Below are 17,879 nucleotides of genomic sequence, written 5' to 3'. Positions count from 1 at the left end.
CATAGTAGCATAGTAACATAGTTAGCAGGGCCGGAAAAAGCCATTAGTCCATCTAGTTCAGCCTGTATTCTGTCAGAATAAATCCCCAGATCTACGTCCTTCTAAAGAACCTAATAACTGTAAGATACAATATTGTTACGCTCCAGGAAGACATCCAGGCCTCTCTTGAACCCTTCGACTGAGTTCGCGATCACCACCTCCTCAGGCAGGGAATTCCAGATTCTCACTGCCCTAACAGTAAAGAATCCTCTTCTATGTTGGTGGAAAAACCTCTCCTCCAGACGCAGAGAATGCTCCCTTGTGACCGTCACCTTCCTTGGTATAAACAGATCCTCGGAGAGATATTTGTATTGTCCCCTTATATACTTATACATGGTTATTAGATCTCCCCTCAGTCGTCTTTTTTCTAGACTAAATAATCCTAATTTTGCTAATCTCTCTGGGTATTGTAGTTCCCCCATTCCCTTTATTAATTTTGTTGCCCTCCTTTGTACTCGCTCTAGTTCCATTATATCCTTCCTGAGCACCGGTGCCCAAAACTGTACCCAGTACTCCATGTGTGGTGTAACCAGGGATTTGTACAGAGGCAGTATAATGCTCTCATCATGTGTATCCAGACCTCTTTTCATGCCCCCCATGATCCTGTTTCCCTTGGCAGCCGCTGCCTGGCACTGGCTGCTCCAGGTAAGTTTATCATTAACTAGAATCCCCAAGTCCTTCTCCATGTCAGATTTACCGAGTGGTTTACCGTTCAGTGTGTAATGGTGATACTGATTCCTTCTTCCCATGTGTATAACCTTACATTTATCATTGTTAAAACCCATCTGCCACCTTTCGGCCCAAGTTTCCAACTTATCCAGATCCATCTGTAGCAGAATACTATCTTCTCTTGTACTGACTGCTTTACATAGTTTTGTATCATCTGCAAATATTGATATTTTACTGTGTAAACCTTCTACCAGATCATTAATAAATATGTTGAAGAGAAGAGGTCCCAACACCGACCCCTGTGGTCCCCACTGGTCACAGCGGCCCAGTTAGAGAATATACCATTTATAACCCCCCTCTGCTTTCTATCACTAAGCCAGTTACTGACCCATTTACACACATTTCCCCCAGACCCGGCATTCTCATTTTGTGTACCAACCTCTTGTGTGGCACGGTATCAAACACTTTGGAAAAATCAAGATCTACCACGTCCAATGACTCACCTTGGTCCAGCCTATAGCTTACCTCTTCATAAAAGCTGATTAGATTGGTGTGACAGGAGCGATACCTCATAAACCCATGCTGATATGGAGTTACACAGTTATTCTCATTAAGATAATCCAGAATAACATCCCTCAGAAACCCATCACATATCTCACCAACAATAGAGGTTAGGCTCACTGGCCTATAATTTCCCGGTCACTTTTAGCGCCTTTTTTGAATATTGGAACCACAACGAAACTAGTAATTTTATAAGTTTACTCCAGAAAATATAGGCAGTGTTTGCAAAAATACAAAAATATATTACAAAGGAGACAAAATATAGTATGTACAGACAGTTACAAATAAAAGGGATTAAAATAAGAAACTTACTCTCTGTCACAGGTATGACGTATTGATAAAGGGGATGGGAGTTCCTAAAGAAAAGATTCAGTCCACAGCATGGATGATGGCCATCTTCCCCAGGTCTGAACATGTCTCAACATAGTTATTTCTGTTTTATAGTTTGCCCTGTGAGGCAGTGACCCCTGTTACAGCAAAGGGGCGCTGTTTGTTCTCCCCAGGATGCGCACGGAGGCTTATTGAGGCTATGTGAATGCATTGTGGTCGCAGGCGTAGCTGGGATTGCAATGGAGAAGCAGTGACCGATATCACAGGTAGGGGTTGCTGTGTTTTCTCCCCAGGATGTGCATGACGGCCATAGGTGTGCATGGCAGTCACGGGCGTAGCTGTGACTGCAATGCAGACTAATAATAAAAGTAAGTGTTAGTGTTGGACATGTTGGTGTCCAGGACAGAGGTAGGGAAAACCTGCTCTGGATGTTGTGTATGAAACAGATTGCAGTATGATAGTAGTTTGTGCAGTCTGTTCCATTCTGGACCCAGGTTTTCCATGTGGCTGACAGCCAGAGGTTTCTGTGATAAAAGCCCTGCAGGAAAGGGTTAGTGAGGGCTGAGTGAGTGCTTAGTGAGTCTCAGGTGTGAGGCCTGGCAACCCGCAGTGTACACAGAGATGCAAGTTGTCCACGGTGACTGATCTCGGATGTGGACAGTTCTGTGCCCGGAGTTGGATGTCCAGTGCCCGAAAGAAGACTGGCGTGTGTAACGATTGCAAATCAGGTGGATATGGTGCCCGGCTGCGATCCGGAGGATATCCTGGACTGTGTACAGCTGTGTGAGTAAAGAGACTGTGATACAGCGGTGCAGGGCACCCGTGGTAACTAGTCAGAGGAGGACTAGCGTGTGGAGTGCCTGCAACATGTAATGCTGTGTGAATAGAGTCTTGGATACGGCGCATAGACACGGACGGGAACTAGTCAGAGGCGGGCTGGCGTTTGTAGTGTCTAAAATGAAGGATGTTGTATAATATATATTCTGCAAATGGTGAAATGGATACTAGTTATATGCACTGAAGTTATACGCACTTGTGTGGATTGGGCTTTAATGCTGTGAGGAAACACATTAAAGAGACTTTTTTGTGTGAATTTTGTGGGTCACTGCCTCTTTACTGCGTACGGTGCTACCGCTGCCTTACAGCCCATAAACTTAGGAACTCCCATCTTTGTTGACCTCACATATGGGCTGTTCCTGGGAGGACCTCCTATTTTGAAAAGTTATTAAAAGCTTCTGCTTGCTGTCACGGGGCTGGATACGGGGGCAAGAGTGGACCCACTGGACCGTGACGCCGAACTCTCTCTGAGCGAGCGCACCAGGTGGACCGACCCCTATACAGGGACCGTTTAGGAGCAGGCTCAGGAAGCTCAAACGTCACGGCGGCCAGGACCAGGGGTCGGCTCAAGAGGATGATCAGCGGAGAGGAGGAGGAGAGATCCGGGGTAACCAGGGTTCAGGGAATGGAGGTTGTTGCGGAAGGGTGAAGGAGAGCAGCGGGAACCAGACGGAAGCGGGGCACAGGAGGCTGAAAAAGGAAGACACAGGGAGGTTAGCAGGGAGACATAGGCTGATGCAGCTACAGGAGCCGGGAGAGAGCGAGAGCTGGGGACCAGCGAGAGCAAGCAGGGCCTGAGAGCAGCGAGGAGAGCTCGATAGTCAAGCGCCTCCCCTAAGGGAGGGCGGCCTGAAATACCTGCTGGTATCCCCCGATTGGCCAGGCGGAGGGTCTGGATCAGGTCAGGCAGCGGGCGTCCATATGGCAGGACGCGCGGTCAGGCCCCTCGGCGCGTGCGCAGAGGCACATTGCGCGCGGCCGAAGGCAGAGGAGGAGCGCGCCGGGAGACCGCCCGCCGGAACGGAGGACGACTGGCGGTGCGCGCAGGGAGCGAGAGGCAAGAGGAACCCGGACCGGACGCCGAAGCAGCAGCGGTGAGTATGGGGACGGCAGGGACAGTGGGACACGTAGTAGTAGCGGTGCTATCACTTGCCTTATCTTTGGCTGGGAAGCTCACAGGGTGACGACAGGGGAATTATATATTCCCCTGCAAATTTATCTTTCTTTTGAGACAGAACACGACACGTTTGCATGCTACTGGGAGTCAGAAACTCATTTCCCAGGCTTATGATGGCTACAAACTGTTGCCATGTGTAGCCCAAATTATCCTGATCCTGGAAATCTACTTTTCCATTTCTAGGTTTAACAAGAGTTATTAAACTTGAGTTTGAGCATTTTAGGATTAAGACAAAGGAAATATTGGAGGGAAAGAGAAAAAAAACGCATTTAACCGGCCAGATGCAATAAAAGTGACCATCTGCTGAAGGGAAGGGAGCATGCATAGAATTTTACAGAGGCAGAGAGAGGGAGGCTGCAGCTGCGAGGAGGATCACTTTTGAAACTGGTCTTTCACAAACCAATGGGGGAAAAGCAACAGGCAGCCCTGGATGTTGACTTAGGATATTAGGAAATGACTCATATTTTCCTGACAGTGCCCCACGCCGTGATGTGTTGTCTCTGTGCCCTGCGCCATCATGTGTTGTCTCTGTGCCCCACGCCGTGATGTGTTGTGTCTCGGTGCCCCACGCAGTGCTGTTGTCTCCTTTACATGCCTGCATGTTGACTGTCTCCCATACAGTTGACCACAACGTTAACTCCGCTATATGTATGATCTCCACATGGACTGAGTTCTTGTGTCACACGTGACATTATCGAGTTGGTCAATATTTGCTCTTGGCAGAAAGTGCGATACGTCTCAATGTCGCCGCGTCCTTCTGTCTGTTCTACAATCTCATAAGATAAGCATCGTCCGCACAATGTCAACCCTTCCTCTAAATCCAGACCTTCAGATTATGCTGCCTCTTCCCGCTCTCCTCACTTTCTCCAACTATTCCCCAAAGTCTGTCGTTACCTTTTTCCTCCATGGCTCAGGTAAGACTCTCCGTATATCTGTAATCTGTGCATAGTCTGACACTCCAGTCATCTCTTCTCCAGATTGTTCCTATCCTCATTCTACCAAGCTTCCTTCCGTTCATTATCCAATGTATTAGCCGACACTCCTGAACACTGTCTGATCTTCCATCCCAAAAGCTGTTGTGTTAATTCAGTAAATCGTTACCTGTCCTCTCCATACATCTCTGCCCTAATCTCCTGATACCTCCCACACATAATCTCCAGTATATAACCTGTCCTCTCCATACATCTCTGCCCTAATCTCCTGATACCTCCTGGCACATAATCTCCAGTATATAACCTGTCCTCTCCATACATCTCTGCCCTAATCTCCTGATACCTCCCACACATAATCTCCAGTATATAACCTGTCCTCTCCATACATCTCTCCCTAATCTCCTGATACCTCCTGGCACATAATCTCCAGTATATAACCTGTCCTCTCCATACATCTCTGCCCTAATCTCCTGATACCTCCCACACATAATCTCCAGTATATAACCTGTCCTCTCCATACATCTCTGCCCTAATCTGCTGATACCTCCTGGCACATAATCTCCAGTATATAACCTGTCCTGTCCATACATCTCTGCCCTAATCAGCTGATACCACCCACACATAATCTCCAGTATATAACCTGTCCTCTCCATACATCTCTGCCCTAATCACCTGATACCACCCACACATAATCTCCAGTATATAACCTGTCCTCTCCATACATCTCTGCCCTAATCTCCTGATACCACCCACACATAATCTCCAGTATATAACCTGTACTCTCCATACATCTCTGCCCTAGTCTCCTGATACCTCTCACACATAATCTCCAGTATATAACCTGTCCTCTCCATACATCTCTGCCCTAATCTCCTAATACCTCCCACACATAATCTCCAGTATATAACCTGTCCTCGCCATACATCTCTGCCCTAATCTCCTGATACCTCCCACACATAATCTCCAGTGTATAACCTGTCCTCTCCATACATCTCTGCCCTAGTCTCCTGATACCTCTCACACATAATCTCCAGTATATAACCTGTCCTCTCCATACATCTCTGCCCTAGTCTCCTGATACCTCTCACACATAATCTCCAGTATATAACCTGTCCTCTCCTTACATCTCTGCCCTAATCTCTTGATACCTCCCACACATAATCTCCAGTATATAACCTGTCCTCTCCATACATCTCTGCCCTAATCTCCTGATGCCTCCTCACACATAATCTCCAGTATATAACATGTCCTCTCCATACATCTCTGCCCTTATCTCCTGATACCTCCTCACACATAATCTCCAGTATATAACCGGTCCTCTCCATACATCTCTGCCCTAATCTCCTGATGCCTCCTCACACATAATCTCCAGTATATAACCTGTCCTCTCCATACATCTCTGCCCTAGTCACCTGATACCTCTCACACATAATCTCCAGTATATAACATGTCCTCTCCATACATCTCTGCCCTCATCTCCTGATACCTCCCACACTTAATCTCCAGTATATAATCTGTCCACTCCATACATCTCTGCCCTAATCTCCTGATATACTCACTCATAATCTTCAGTATATAACCTGTCCTAATCTCCTGATACCTCCCATACATAATCTCCAGTATATAATCTGTCCACTCCATACATCTCTGTCCCAATCTCCTTTTACCTCCCACACATAATCTCCAGTATATAACCTGCCCTCTCCGTACATCTCTGCCCTAATCTCCTGATTCCTCCCACACATAATCTCCAGTATATAACCTGTCCTCTCCATACTTCTCTGCCCTAATCTCCTGATATCTCCCCACACATAATCTTCAGTATATAACCTGTCCTCTCCATACATCTCTGCCATAATCTGCTGATACCACCACACATAATCTTCAGTATATAACCTGTCCTCTCCATACATCTCTGCCCTAATCTCCTGATACCTCCCATACATAATCTCCAGTATATAACCTGTCCTCTTCATACATCTCTGCCCTAATCTCTTGATATACTCACTCATAGTCTCCAGTATATAACCTGTCCTCTCCATACATCTCCGCCCCAATCCCCTGATACCTCCTCACACATAATCTTCAGTATATAACCTGTCCTCTCCATACATCTGCCCTAATCTCCTGATATACTCACTCATAATCTTCAGTATATAACTTGTCCTCTCCATACATCTCTGTCCTAATCTCCTGATAGCTCCTCACACATAATCTTCAGTATATAACCTGTCCTCTCCATACATCTCTGCCCTAATCTCCTGATACCTCACACACATAATCTCCAGTATATAACCTGTCTTCTCCATACATCCCTGCCCTAATCTCTTGATACCTCCCCACACAAAATCTTCAGTATATAACCTGTCCTCTCCATACATCTCTGCCATAATCTGCTGATACCACCACACATAATCTTCAGTATATAACCTGTCCTCTCCGTACATCTCTGCCCTAATCTCCTGATATACTCACTCATAATCTCCAGTATATAACCTGTCCTCTCCATACATCTCTGCCCTAATCTCCTGATACCTCCTTACACATAATCTTCAGTATATAACCTGTCCTCTCCATACATCTCTGCCCTAATCTCCTGATACCTCCCCACACATAATCTCCAGTATATAACCTGTCCTCTCCATACATCTCTGCCCTAATCTGATACCTCCCCACACATAATCTCCAGTATATAACCTGTCCTCTCCATACATCTCTGCCCTAATCTCCTGATACCTCACACACATAATCTCCAGTATATAACCTGTCCTCTCCATACATCCCTGCCCTAATGTCTTGATACCTCCCCACACATAATCCCCAGTATATAACCTGTCCTCTCCATACATCTCTGCCCTAATCTCCTGATACCTACCACACATAATCCCTAGTATATAACCTGTCCTCTCCATACATCTCTGCCCTAATCTCGTGATACCTCCCACACATAATCTCCAGTATATAACTTGTCCTCTCCATACATCTCTGCCCTAATCTCCTGATACCTACCACACATAATCCCTAGTATATAACCTGTCCTCTCCATACATCTCTGCCCTAATCTCCTGATACCTCCTCACACATAATTTTCAGTATATAACCTGTCCTCTCCATACATCTCTGCCCTAATCTCCTGATATACTCACTCATAATCTCCAGTATGTAACCTGTCCTCTCCATACATCTCTGCCCTAATCTCCTGATACCTCCCACACATAATCTCCAGTATATAATCTGTCCACTCCATACATCTCTGCCCTAATCTCCTGATATACTCACTCATAATCTTCAGTATATAACCTGTCCTAATCTCCTGATACCTCCCATACATAATCTCCAGTATATAACCTGTCCACTCCATACATCTCTGTCCTAATCTCCTGATATACTCACTCATAATCTCCAGTATGTAACCTGTCCTCTCCATACATCTCTGCCCTAATCTTCTGATACCTCCCACACATAATCTCCAGTATATAATCTGTCCACTCCATACATCTCTGCCCTAATCTCCTGATATACTCACTCATAATCTTCAGTATATAACCTCTCCTAATCTCCTGATACCTCCCATACATAATTTCCAGTATATAACCTGTCCACTCCATACATCTCTGCCCTAATCTCCTGATACCTCCCACACATAATCTCCAGTATATAACCTGTCCTCTCCATACATCTCTGTCCTAATCTCCTGATACCTCCCCACTCATAATCTCCAGTATATAACCTGTCCTCTTCATACAGCTCTACCTTAATCTGCTAATGCCACCCTACAAATAATGATAATAATATACCGGAGATTATTTATTTATATATATAGCACCATTGATTCCATGGTGCTGTACATGAGACGGCGTTACATCAAAATACAAATATCACTTACAGTAAACTAGCAATGAGAGACCGGTACAGAGGGGAGAGGACCCTACCCTTGTGGGCTTACATTTTACAGGATTATGGGGAAGGAGACAGTAGGTCGGGGTTGCAGTAGCTCCGATGGTGTTGAGGTGTTTGTGTGGTCATTACAAATTGTAAGCTTTTTTTGAGGAGATGGGTTTTCATGTCCCGTCTGAAGTATCCAAATGTGGTGGATAACCGGATGTGTTGGGGCACAGAATTTCAGGTGATGGGGGATATTCAGGAGAAGTCTTGGAGGCGATTGGGTGAGAAGCGAATAAGCTTGGAGGAGAGAAGGAGGTCTTGGGAGGACCGGAGATTACGTGAGGGAAGATATTGAGAGATTAGTTCTGACATATACGGAGGAGAAAGGTTATGGATGGCTTTGTAGGTCAGTGTTAGTAATTTAGACTAGATACGCTGAGAAATTGGGAGCCAGTGAAGGGATTTGCAAAGAGGTGAAGCAGGTGTGTAGCAAGTAGAGAGATTAATTAGTCGGGCAGCAGAGTTAAGGATGGACTGGAGAGAGTGTTAGAAGGTAGGCACAGAGAAGGATGTTGCAGTAGTTGAGGCGGAAGATGATTAGGGCATGCACAAGCATTTTGGTAGAGTAAGGGTGGAGGAAAGGACAGATTCTGGAAATATTTTTGAGCTGGAGGCGACAGGAGGTGGCGAGAGCTTGGATGTGTGGTTTGAAGGACAGGGCTGAGTCAAGGGATACTCCGATGCAGTGGATTTCCGGGACAGAGGAAAGTGTGAATTCATTTATTGTGATAGATTGATCAGGTAGGGAAAGTATGCGAGATAGAGGAAAGATAATTAGTTCAGATTTGTCCACATTGATCTTGAGGAAGCGAGATGAGAAGGAGGATATGGCTGATGGACACTCTGGGATTTTGGACAGCAGAGAGGTGACATCTGGGCCAGAGAGGTAGATCTGAGTGTCATCAGCATATAGATGGTACTGGAAGCCATAGGACTTTATGAGTTGTTCCAGGCCAAGGATATAGATTGAGAAGAGAAGGGGTCCTAGGACAGAGCCTTGAGGGCGAGATGAGGAGATAGTGTGGGAGTAGGAAACGCTAAATGTGCGATTGGTAAGGTATGAGGAGATCCAGGATAGGGAGAGGTCTTTGACACCAAAGGAAGAGAGGATCTGTAGTAAGAGGCAGTGGTCAACTGTGTCGAAGGCAGAGGACAGGTCTAGAAGGAGGAGTATAGGGAATTGTCTGTTAGCTTTGGTGTAAGTAAGTCATTAGTAAGATTAGTCAGGGCTGTCTCAGTGGAATGGTGGGGACGGAAGCCATATTGCATCTAACTCGCTCTTCGACATCCTACGAAGTGGCCGGAAAGTTCAGCGTGGACGTGCTGCTCCAGGAGTTTGGAAGCAAATGGGAGACGCGATATTGGGCTATAGCTGGACATAGCGGTTGGGTCGAGGGTTGGCTTTCTGAGGATAGGTGTGATTGTGGCATGTTTGAAAGCAGAGGGGAAGGTACCAGAAGTTAGTGATAGGTTGAAGAGGTGGGTTAGGAATGGGATAAGTGTAGTGGTGAGGTTGGGGAGGAGGTGGGATGGGATCGGGTCAAGCGCACAAGTGGCGAGGTGTGATTTGGAGAGAAGATAAGCAAGCTCTCCTTCAGTGATTTTGGAGAGGGATGTTATGGGGTTGGGGCATTGGTCTGGTATACAAAGGGGTTGTGGTGGTCGGACAACAAAGACTTGCCTTGTTTGGTCTGTCTTATTTTTGAAGTGCGTGGCAAAGTCCTCGGCCAAAATTAGGGGCGTCGGAGGGGGCAGTGGTGGACGGAGAAGAGAGTTAAGTGTTGAACAACTGTTTGGGGTTGTGGGATAAGGAAAGATACAAGGGATGTAAAGAAACATCGCAGGGTGTGGGAATACAAATTCATTACTATCTTTGATTCTGTTCACACAGGACTCAAAGGCATTAAATGCCCATTCTGGATGTTCTGATGGTGTTTATTCATACTAGCATGCATAGCCTGTATCGTCCGCCCGACATATTGCAGCCCACAGCCACATTCGATCAAGTAAACCACGTAAGAGGACTGGCAATTTACTTGGCTGTTGGTTTACTTGATCGAATATGGTTGTGGGTATTTAATGCATAGTCTGTTAAAACATATTCTTGTAATGCACAATAAGGATCTGAGTTCATTAAAGCTAACTATCATAGATCAGATACCAGTTGACATGCCTGATCGTTTAACCAATTTAATAAGAAGAGAGAGTTACTGGATTTTTAAACTTGGCACGCTGGCACCTGAGGGGTTAAATGTTATCGAAAAAGGTCACATAATTGCCTCATACTTTTATGCATTTTACTACTTTTGCTTGCTTTTTTATAAATGCTCTTTTAGATTTGTTATATCATGTCCTTTTTATCTCGCCCCCCTTTTATTATAATTGTATCTTCTATTTGTATCTTAATTAATCATGTGTTCTTAATAATTGCTCCTTTAATTTTATTGGTTGTCGCTTCTTTATATAATTTCCCCCTGCCCACTCCCTGGATATTGTCACCTGATGAAGACAGAGTTGTTCCGTCGAAACGCGTTGTGGATTTCAATGAAAGAAGACATTTTTAATCTCCTCAACTGTGTCCTTTGCGCTCCCGTGTGACCGGGGTATCTTGCATCTCACTGTCCTCTCCTGAGGCACCCGACAGGAGCTGCATCGGACCTCCCTTTACTAACATCCCCATTGACGGCCAGCCTGGCGCTCCGCTAACTTGTCTTCTCCATACCTGTCTGCACTCCTCCACTATGTCTGTTGCCGGGGCGAGGAGTGTGGGTGAAGTGGGGGCCGCCGTAACATAGCGCAGCAGGGGAGCGGTGTCGGAGGATGTCAGCCATGTTTTAGTGAGGCCCAGGAAGGAAAAGTTACGAGAGATAAAGAGGTCGTGAATCACGTGGAGTTTATTGCAGATGGAGCGGGCATTCCAGAGTGATCCCGAGAGACGGAGCAGAGTGATGGGCGTCAAGGGCACGGATTTGAAGTGGGCGAGATTTCGGGTGTTTATTTTGGGTTGGGAGCGATATGAGGGGGTAGTAATGGGAGGTATGAGCTGTGGGGGTCCAGGGTTGGGAGATATGTCGCCAGCAGTGAGGAGAAGCAGAGAGAGGGAGAGCAGGTGGGAAAAAGAGTGGCCGGCTTGTTTTATGTTTTAGTAGGAGAGATATAAAGTGCTCTCAGTGGGAGAAACAAAATAGGAATCTTGTGGGTGAGATGCCTTTTAATGGCTAACAAATAATAGTGAATGATGTTACAAGGCAAGCTTTCGAGACTGCTTACGTCCCTTCATCAGGCTGATATAACAAAATATTTGAAGAGACCCAATTATATACAGTGGAGAGCACAGGCTGGTGTGATACATGGACATTTCAATAAGCAAACACTGAATTTAAAGAGAAAATCCTTAATTGGGTAAGATTAGATAAGTGGTGTGAAAGTTCCCCATATGCATGTGAGATCTAAAGCCCCCGTTACACACTGCGATATCGCTAGCAATATCGCTGTAAAGTCTCCGATTTTGTGACGTTGCAGCGATATTGCTAGCGATATCGCTGCATGTGATACTTGCCTCCGACCGGCTCCCCCGCTGATTATCGCTGATCGCGCGAGAAGCTCCTGGACCATTCCTCGTCGGCCACTTCCGGCTGGGCTTCCTGTGGAGAGACGAGCGACGCGTGGAGCCGGGTGGGAGGACGCAGGATCGCCGCGTCTGACAGGTAAGTAGCGACCCCCGTCCCCAGCGATGTAGCTGGTGAGGTCTGCCTGAGTGGCAGCTCACTAGTGACCACCCAGCGATGCACCAGCGATCCTGACCGCGTCATATCGCTGGTCGGGATCGCTTGTGCATCGCTAGGTGTAACGGTACCCTAAGGGCTGGTGGTGCCTTCATTGTTTTTGGAGGAAATCGCTCAGATTTGGTAGTGGGCCATAAATCCTCATGACAAATTGAGTCCTGTGTGAACAGAATCAAACATGGTAATGAATTTGTATTCCCACACCCTGCGATGTTTCTGTGATGTGAAATTGCCTTTCAAAATGACAACTTTCATATTGTCTATGTTGTGTCCTGGACCACAGAAATGTTTGGCCACAGGTAAATGGGATTTTTGTCTGTAATTGTATGACGGTAAGACCTCATCCTTGCTCTCAGTCTCTGACCTGTTTCTCCAACATAGAGGCCACCCACAGGACATATAGTGCATAGAATTAAATACACCACATTGGAAGAGGAACATGAGAAAGTCCCGGTAGCAGAGATGTGATGTTGAGGAGCAGGTCAGCAGAGGAGATCAGTGGGGAGGCAAGGAGAGATTATTATTTGGGTAGAGAGTGCTGGGGTTTGTGGATAGCGAAGGAGAGTGAGGAGTAATGGAGCCAAAACTGTTAGAGCGTATGTCAGCATGGTGAGGGTAAGGCCGGAGTCACACTAGCGATAAAATCGGACGAATGCAATGCGATTAAAAATCGCATTGTATTCGTCCCAATGTTATTCTATGGTGCTGCACCCATCATGCGTTTTTTTATCGGATCCGTTCCTCGGACCGAGACAATCGCAGCATGCTACGATTGTCACCGATTTTCAGATCGGACTCGCCGATCACAAGACTTCTCCAGGTCAACAGGAAAGAGCATCAGGCATTAGCATTGGATGTCAATTTGATGTTTAGATGCGAATAAAATCGGTTCATCGCCAGAAATTCTGATGACAGACGGATCCCTGGACAAGAAATCTTTGTGCGATTTCGTACCGTTAAAATCGGTCCAAATTTTTAATGGTTGTGCGTGACTCCAGCCTAAGTGTGGAGGAAGAGAAAGAAAGTTAGTACATTTAAGAGCAGGGGTCAGTCGTACCTTCTGTTCACTTCTGGCTCATTTCTGGCATATTTCTGCTATATCCTTATAGAGACAAACCACAGTCAAAACAGACCTGACAGTCTGAATTTATAACAAGCTAAAAGTGCACATCAAATAGGCGAGGTGTGATCAGGAGGGAGGAGAAGGAGGGAGACTGATCACAGACACCGGAGGGGACAGTTACAAGCCAGAAAGTAAATGCAAAAGGAAATAGTCGGATCCAAAGGGACAAATAAGGCCAACTGTGTGTTAGCATCAAAGATTAAAGGAGAGAAACATGCAGGGGAGAGGGAAAAAAACATACCAGTAATGACAGACAGATATAGGGAGACAGTATCCTCTCCATTCATCTCTGCCATAATCTGCTGATACCCCACACACATAATCCCCAGTATATAACCTCTCCTCTCCGAACATCTCTGCCCTAATCTCCTAATAACTCCCCACACGTAATCTCCAGTATATAACCTGTCCTCTCCATACATCTCTGCCCTAATCTTCTGATACCTCCCAACATATTCTCCAGTATATAACCTGCCCTCTCCATGCATCTCTGCCCTAATCTCCTGATACCTCCCACACGTAATCTCCAGTATATAACCTGTCCTCTCCATACATCTCTGCCCTAATCTTCTGATACCTCCCAACATATTCTCCAGTATATAACCTGCCCTCTCCATACATCTCTGCCCTAATCTCCTGATACCTCCCACACATAATCTCCAGTATATAACCTGTCCTCTCCATACATCTCTGCCCTAATCTCCTGATACCTCCCACACATATCTCCAGTATATTACCTGTCCTCTCCATACATCTCTGCCCTAATCTTCTGATACCTCCCACACATAATCTCCAGTATATAACCTGTCCTCTCCATACATCTCTGCCCTAATCTCCTGATACCTCCCACACATATCTCCAGTATATTACCTGTCCTCTCCATACATCTCTGCCCTAATCTCCTGATACCTCCCACACATAATCTCCAGTATATAACCTGTCCTCTCCATACATCTCTGCCCTAATCTCCTGATACCTCCCACACATAATCTCCAGTATATAACCTGTCCTCTCCATACATCTCTGCCCTAATCTCCTGATACCTCCCACACATAATCCCCAGTATATAACCTGTCCTCTCCATTCATCTCTGCCCTAATCTCCTGATACCCCTCACACATAATCTCCAGTATATAACCTGTCCTCTCCATACATCTCTGCCCTAATCTCCTGATACCTCCCACACATAATCTCCAGTATATAACCTGTCCTCTCCATACAGCTCTGCCCTAATCTCCTGATACCACCACACATAATCTCCAGTATATAACCTGTCCTCTCCATACATCTCTGCCCTAATCTCCTGATACCTCCCACACATAATCTCCAGTATATAACCTGTCCTCTCCATACATCTCTGCCCTAATCTCCTGATACTTCCCACACATAATCTCCAGTATATAACCTGTCCTCTCCATACATCTCTGCCCTAATCTCCTGATACCTCCTCACACATAATCTCCAGTATATAACCTGTCCTCTCCATACATCTCTGCCCTAATCTCCTGATACCTCCCACACATAATCTCCAGTATATAACCTGTCCTCTCCATACATCTCTGCCCTAATCTCCTGATACCTCTCACACATAATCTCCAGTATATAACCTGTCCTCTCCATACATCTCTGCCCTAATCTCCTGATACCTCCCACACATAATCTCCAGTATATAACCTGTCCTCTCCATACATCTCTGCCCTAATCTCCTGATACCTCCCACACATAATCTCCAGTATATAACCTGTCCTCTCCATACATCTCTGCCCTAATCTCCTGATACCTCCCACACATAATCTCCAGTATATAACCTGTCCTCTCCATACAGCTCTGCCCTAATCTCCTGATACCACCACACATAATCTCCAGTATATAACCTGTCCTCTCCATACATCTCTGCCCTAATCTCCTGATACCTCCCACACATAATCTCCAGTATATAACCTGTCCTCTCCATACATCTCTGCCCTAATCTCCTGATACCTCCCACACATAATCTCCAGTATATAACCTGTCCTCTCCATACATCTCTGCCCTAATCTCCTGATACCTCCCACACATAATCTCCAGTATATAACCTGTCCTCTCCATACATCCCTGCCCTAATCTCCTGATACCTCCCACACATAATCCCCAGTATATAACCTGTCCTCTCCATACATCTCTGCCCTAATCTCCTGATACCTCCCACACATAATCCCCAGTATATAACCTGTCCTCTCCATACATCTCTGCCCTAATCTCCTGATACCTCCCACACATAATCCCCAGTATATAACCTGTCCTCTCTATACTCTTGGAGAACACGCCAATAACATGCCTACATTTTGGGTGCAGGACAACTAGTGTCATTTGTTTGTTTGCAGATATGAGATCATTTGGATGTTATTTTTTTTCTTCTAACTCCAATATATCATCTTCTCTATATTCGCTGAGATTCTTTGTTTTTTTTTTTTTTTATCAGTGATGCTAATAACGCTCAGACTTCCGAATAATGAACCGTGGGTGAAACCTATTACCTTATAAATTGGCATGCCCTGACGCTCTATTGTGTATGGCAGTATCTTTCATTGTTTCTGTGTCATCTGATTTTGCTCTTTTGTGTTGTTTTTTTTTTTTAGCCACCACCTGAGCTGTCCCCCCAGAATTCTCTTCATTATGACGATGATGGAGATGTCATCCAGGCTCTTGGTGTGGAAAGATTTGAAGTTATTTTGCAAGATGTTCATCCTCGAAGCCCAACTGAGCTGGGGAAGAGCTATAGTGAGGAGGACTTCCAATGTAAGTTACGGACAGAGGAACTGAGAGTAAGAATCATGAGTTGGTGAGAAACCGGAGAATCTGAGGAGAGAGGGAGAACAATTGACAATGAGATTGATTGGTAGGAAATATGTGGAGGACACAGCAAAAATGCCTGGCAGGAAGACAGAGAATAAAGATCCAGTGAAGAAGAGGAGAGTGAGGAGCAGGTGAACAGATAATGGGTTCAAGAGAACTTGAGAAGGAGAACAGGAGGAGTGAGAGGCAGGAGAATTGGAAAATTGCGAGAGGCAGAAATGAGCATAGCGAGGAGCAGGAAAACGTGAAGATACTTACAGAGAATGGAAAAATATTCAGAATTGAGAGTCCTCAGTGGTTGATACCTTTTAATGGCTAACTGAAAAGATGGTGACACATTGCAGCTTTCGAGACTACTCAGGTCTCTTCATCAGGCTAGACTAATACAAAATCTGAAGAGTCATATATTTATGCACAATACAGCATAGAAAAAATGCAATAGATAAGACAGAGAATGGGGCACCAGAGATCACAGAGAAAGTGACGGACAAGAAAAAAAGATGACAGTGGAGGGCAGATGAAGACAAGCAGAGTTGGTGTCAAGAGAACAAGAGGAGCATGATGGTTAGGAGAGGACAAGTAAGGTTAGGGGCTGTCAAACAATGATGGGCATGAGGACAAAAAGGAGAGTGAGGGGCTGGAGAAGATGAGAAAAAGTAAGGAATAAGGAGATGTGAGGGGTAAGAGAACATAGGATTGTGGGGCTGGAAATCAGAAACAGAAAGGAGAAAAAGGACAAGAGGTGAGTGAAGGTCAGGAGAACATTTGGAGAGTGAGGGTCAGTGAAATGCAAGTTGAATGAGGGAGAAAGAGGATAACCAAATGGGCAGGAGGAAATCAGGAATGTGGAGCTGGAGATCAGAAGCAGAGAAGGGCCGGAAGACAAAACATGAGTGAGTGTTAGGAGTAAATAAGGAGAATGAGGAAAACAAGAGGAGAATGTGAGGTAAAAGGACTTGAGGAGAGCAAGGGGCTAGGAGGATGCTAGTGTTTAGGATGATACAGAGAATGAGAAGAAGAGTATAAGGAAAGTGATGGGGCAGGAGGACTTGAGAGTGAGAGGACATAAAGACACAAAGAGAGCAAGAAGGCAAGAGTAGAAGAGGAGAGTGAGGGGACAGAAGGTCAAGAGGAGAGTGAGGGGGCTGGGGGACATGGCGAGAGTGACGAGGTGGAGGATATGCAAGAAGCGAAGGACCAGAGGGTTAGGGGGAGAGTGAAGGGTTGGGGACACGGAGAGTGAGATGTTGAAGTACACAAGTAAAGATTTTGGGTACACTGGGAGAGCGAAGGGGCAGGAGGATACAAGGAGAACAAAGCTGCAAGAAGACAAGAAGAGAGCAAGGGTGCAGGAGGAGAATGAGAAAAAGGAAAAAGATGAGCACTAGGGTACTGGAGGACACGAGGAGACTGAAGGACACAAAAATAGCAAGGGGGCAGGAGGACACGACAACTACGAGGGGCCAGAGGGACATGAAGAGAGCAGATGGTTGGGGTACACAAGAAGAAGAAAGGAATGGGGGACATGGAGAGACAAGAGGGGCTGGACTGTAAGCGGAGAGCGAGGGGGCAGGAAAACACAAGGAGAGCAAAGGAATAGGAGACTCAAGAAGAAGGAGAATAAGAGGTGAATGGAGGATATAAGG

The 17,879-nt window shown here is 45.8% G+C and overlaps 1 protein-coding gene across 4 annotated transcripts in view; it reads left to right on the top strand.

Moving 5' to 3' along the window:
• The window catches only part of SLC4A2 (solute carrier family 4 member 2), a 395,791-nt gene that overhangs the window by 281,068 nt on the left and 96,844 nt on the right, over positions 1–17,879 (top strand). For all 4 annotated transcript variants that reach the window (XM_073551714.1, XM_073551713.1, XM_073551715.1 and 1 more), the window contains one exon: positions 16,017–16,176. In XM_073551714.1, the coding sequence (XP_073407815.1) occupies positions 16,017–16,176 (160 nt within the window). The remainder of the gene's footprint in view (positions 1–16,016; positions 16,177–17,879) is intronic.

This window comes from Dendrobates tinctorius, unplaced genomic scaffold (genome assembly GCF_039654945.1).
Source record: "Dendrobates tinctorius isolate UK_male_01 unplaced genomic scaffold, ASM3965494v1 ptg000179l, whole genome shotgun sequence".
Taxonomy (NCBI): Eukaryota; Metazoa; Chordata; class Amphibia; order Anura; family Dendrobatidae; genus Dendrobates; species Dendrobates tinctorius.
This window is presented reverse-complemented; position numbering and strand designations above follow the sequence as displayed.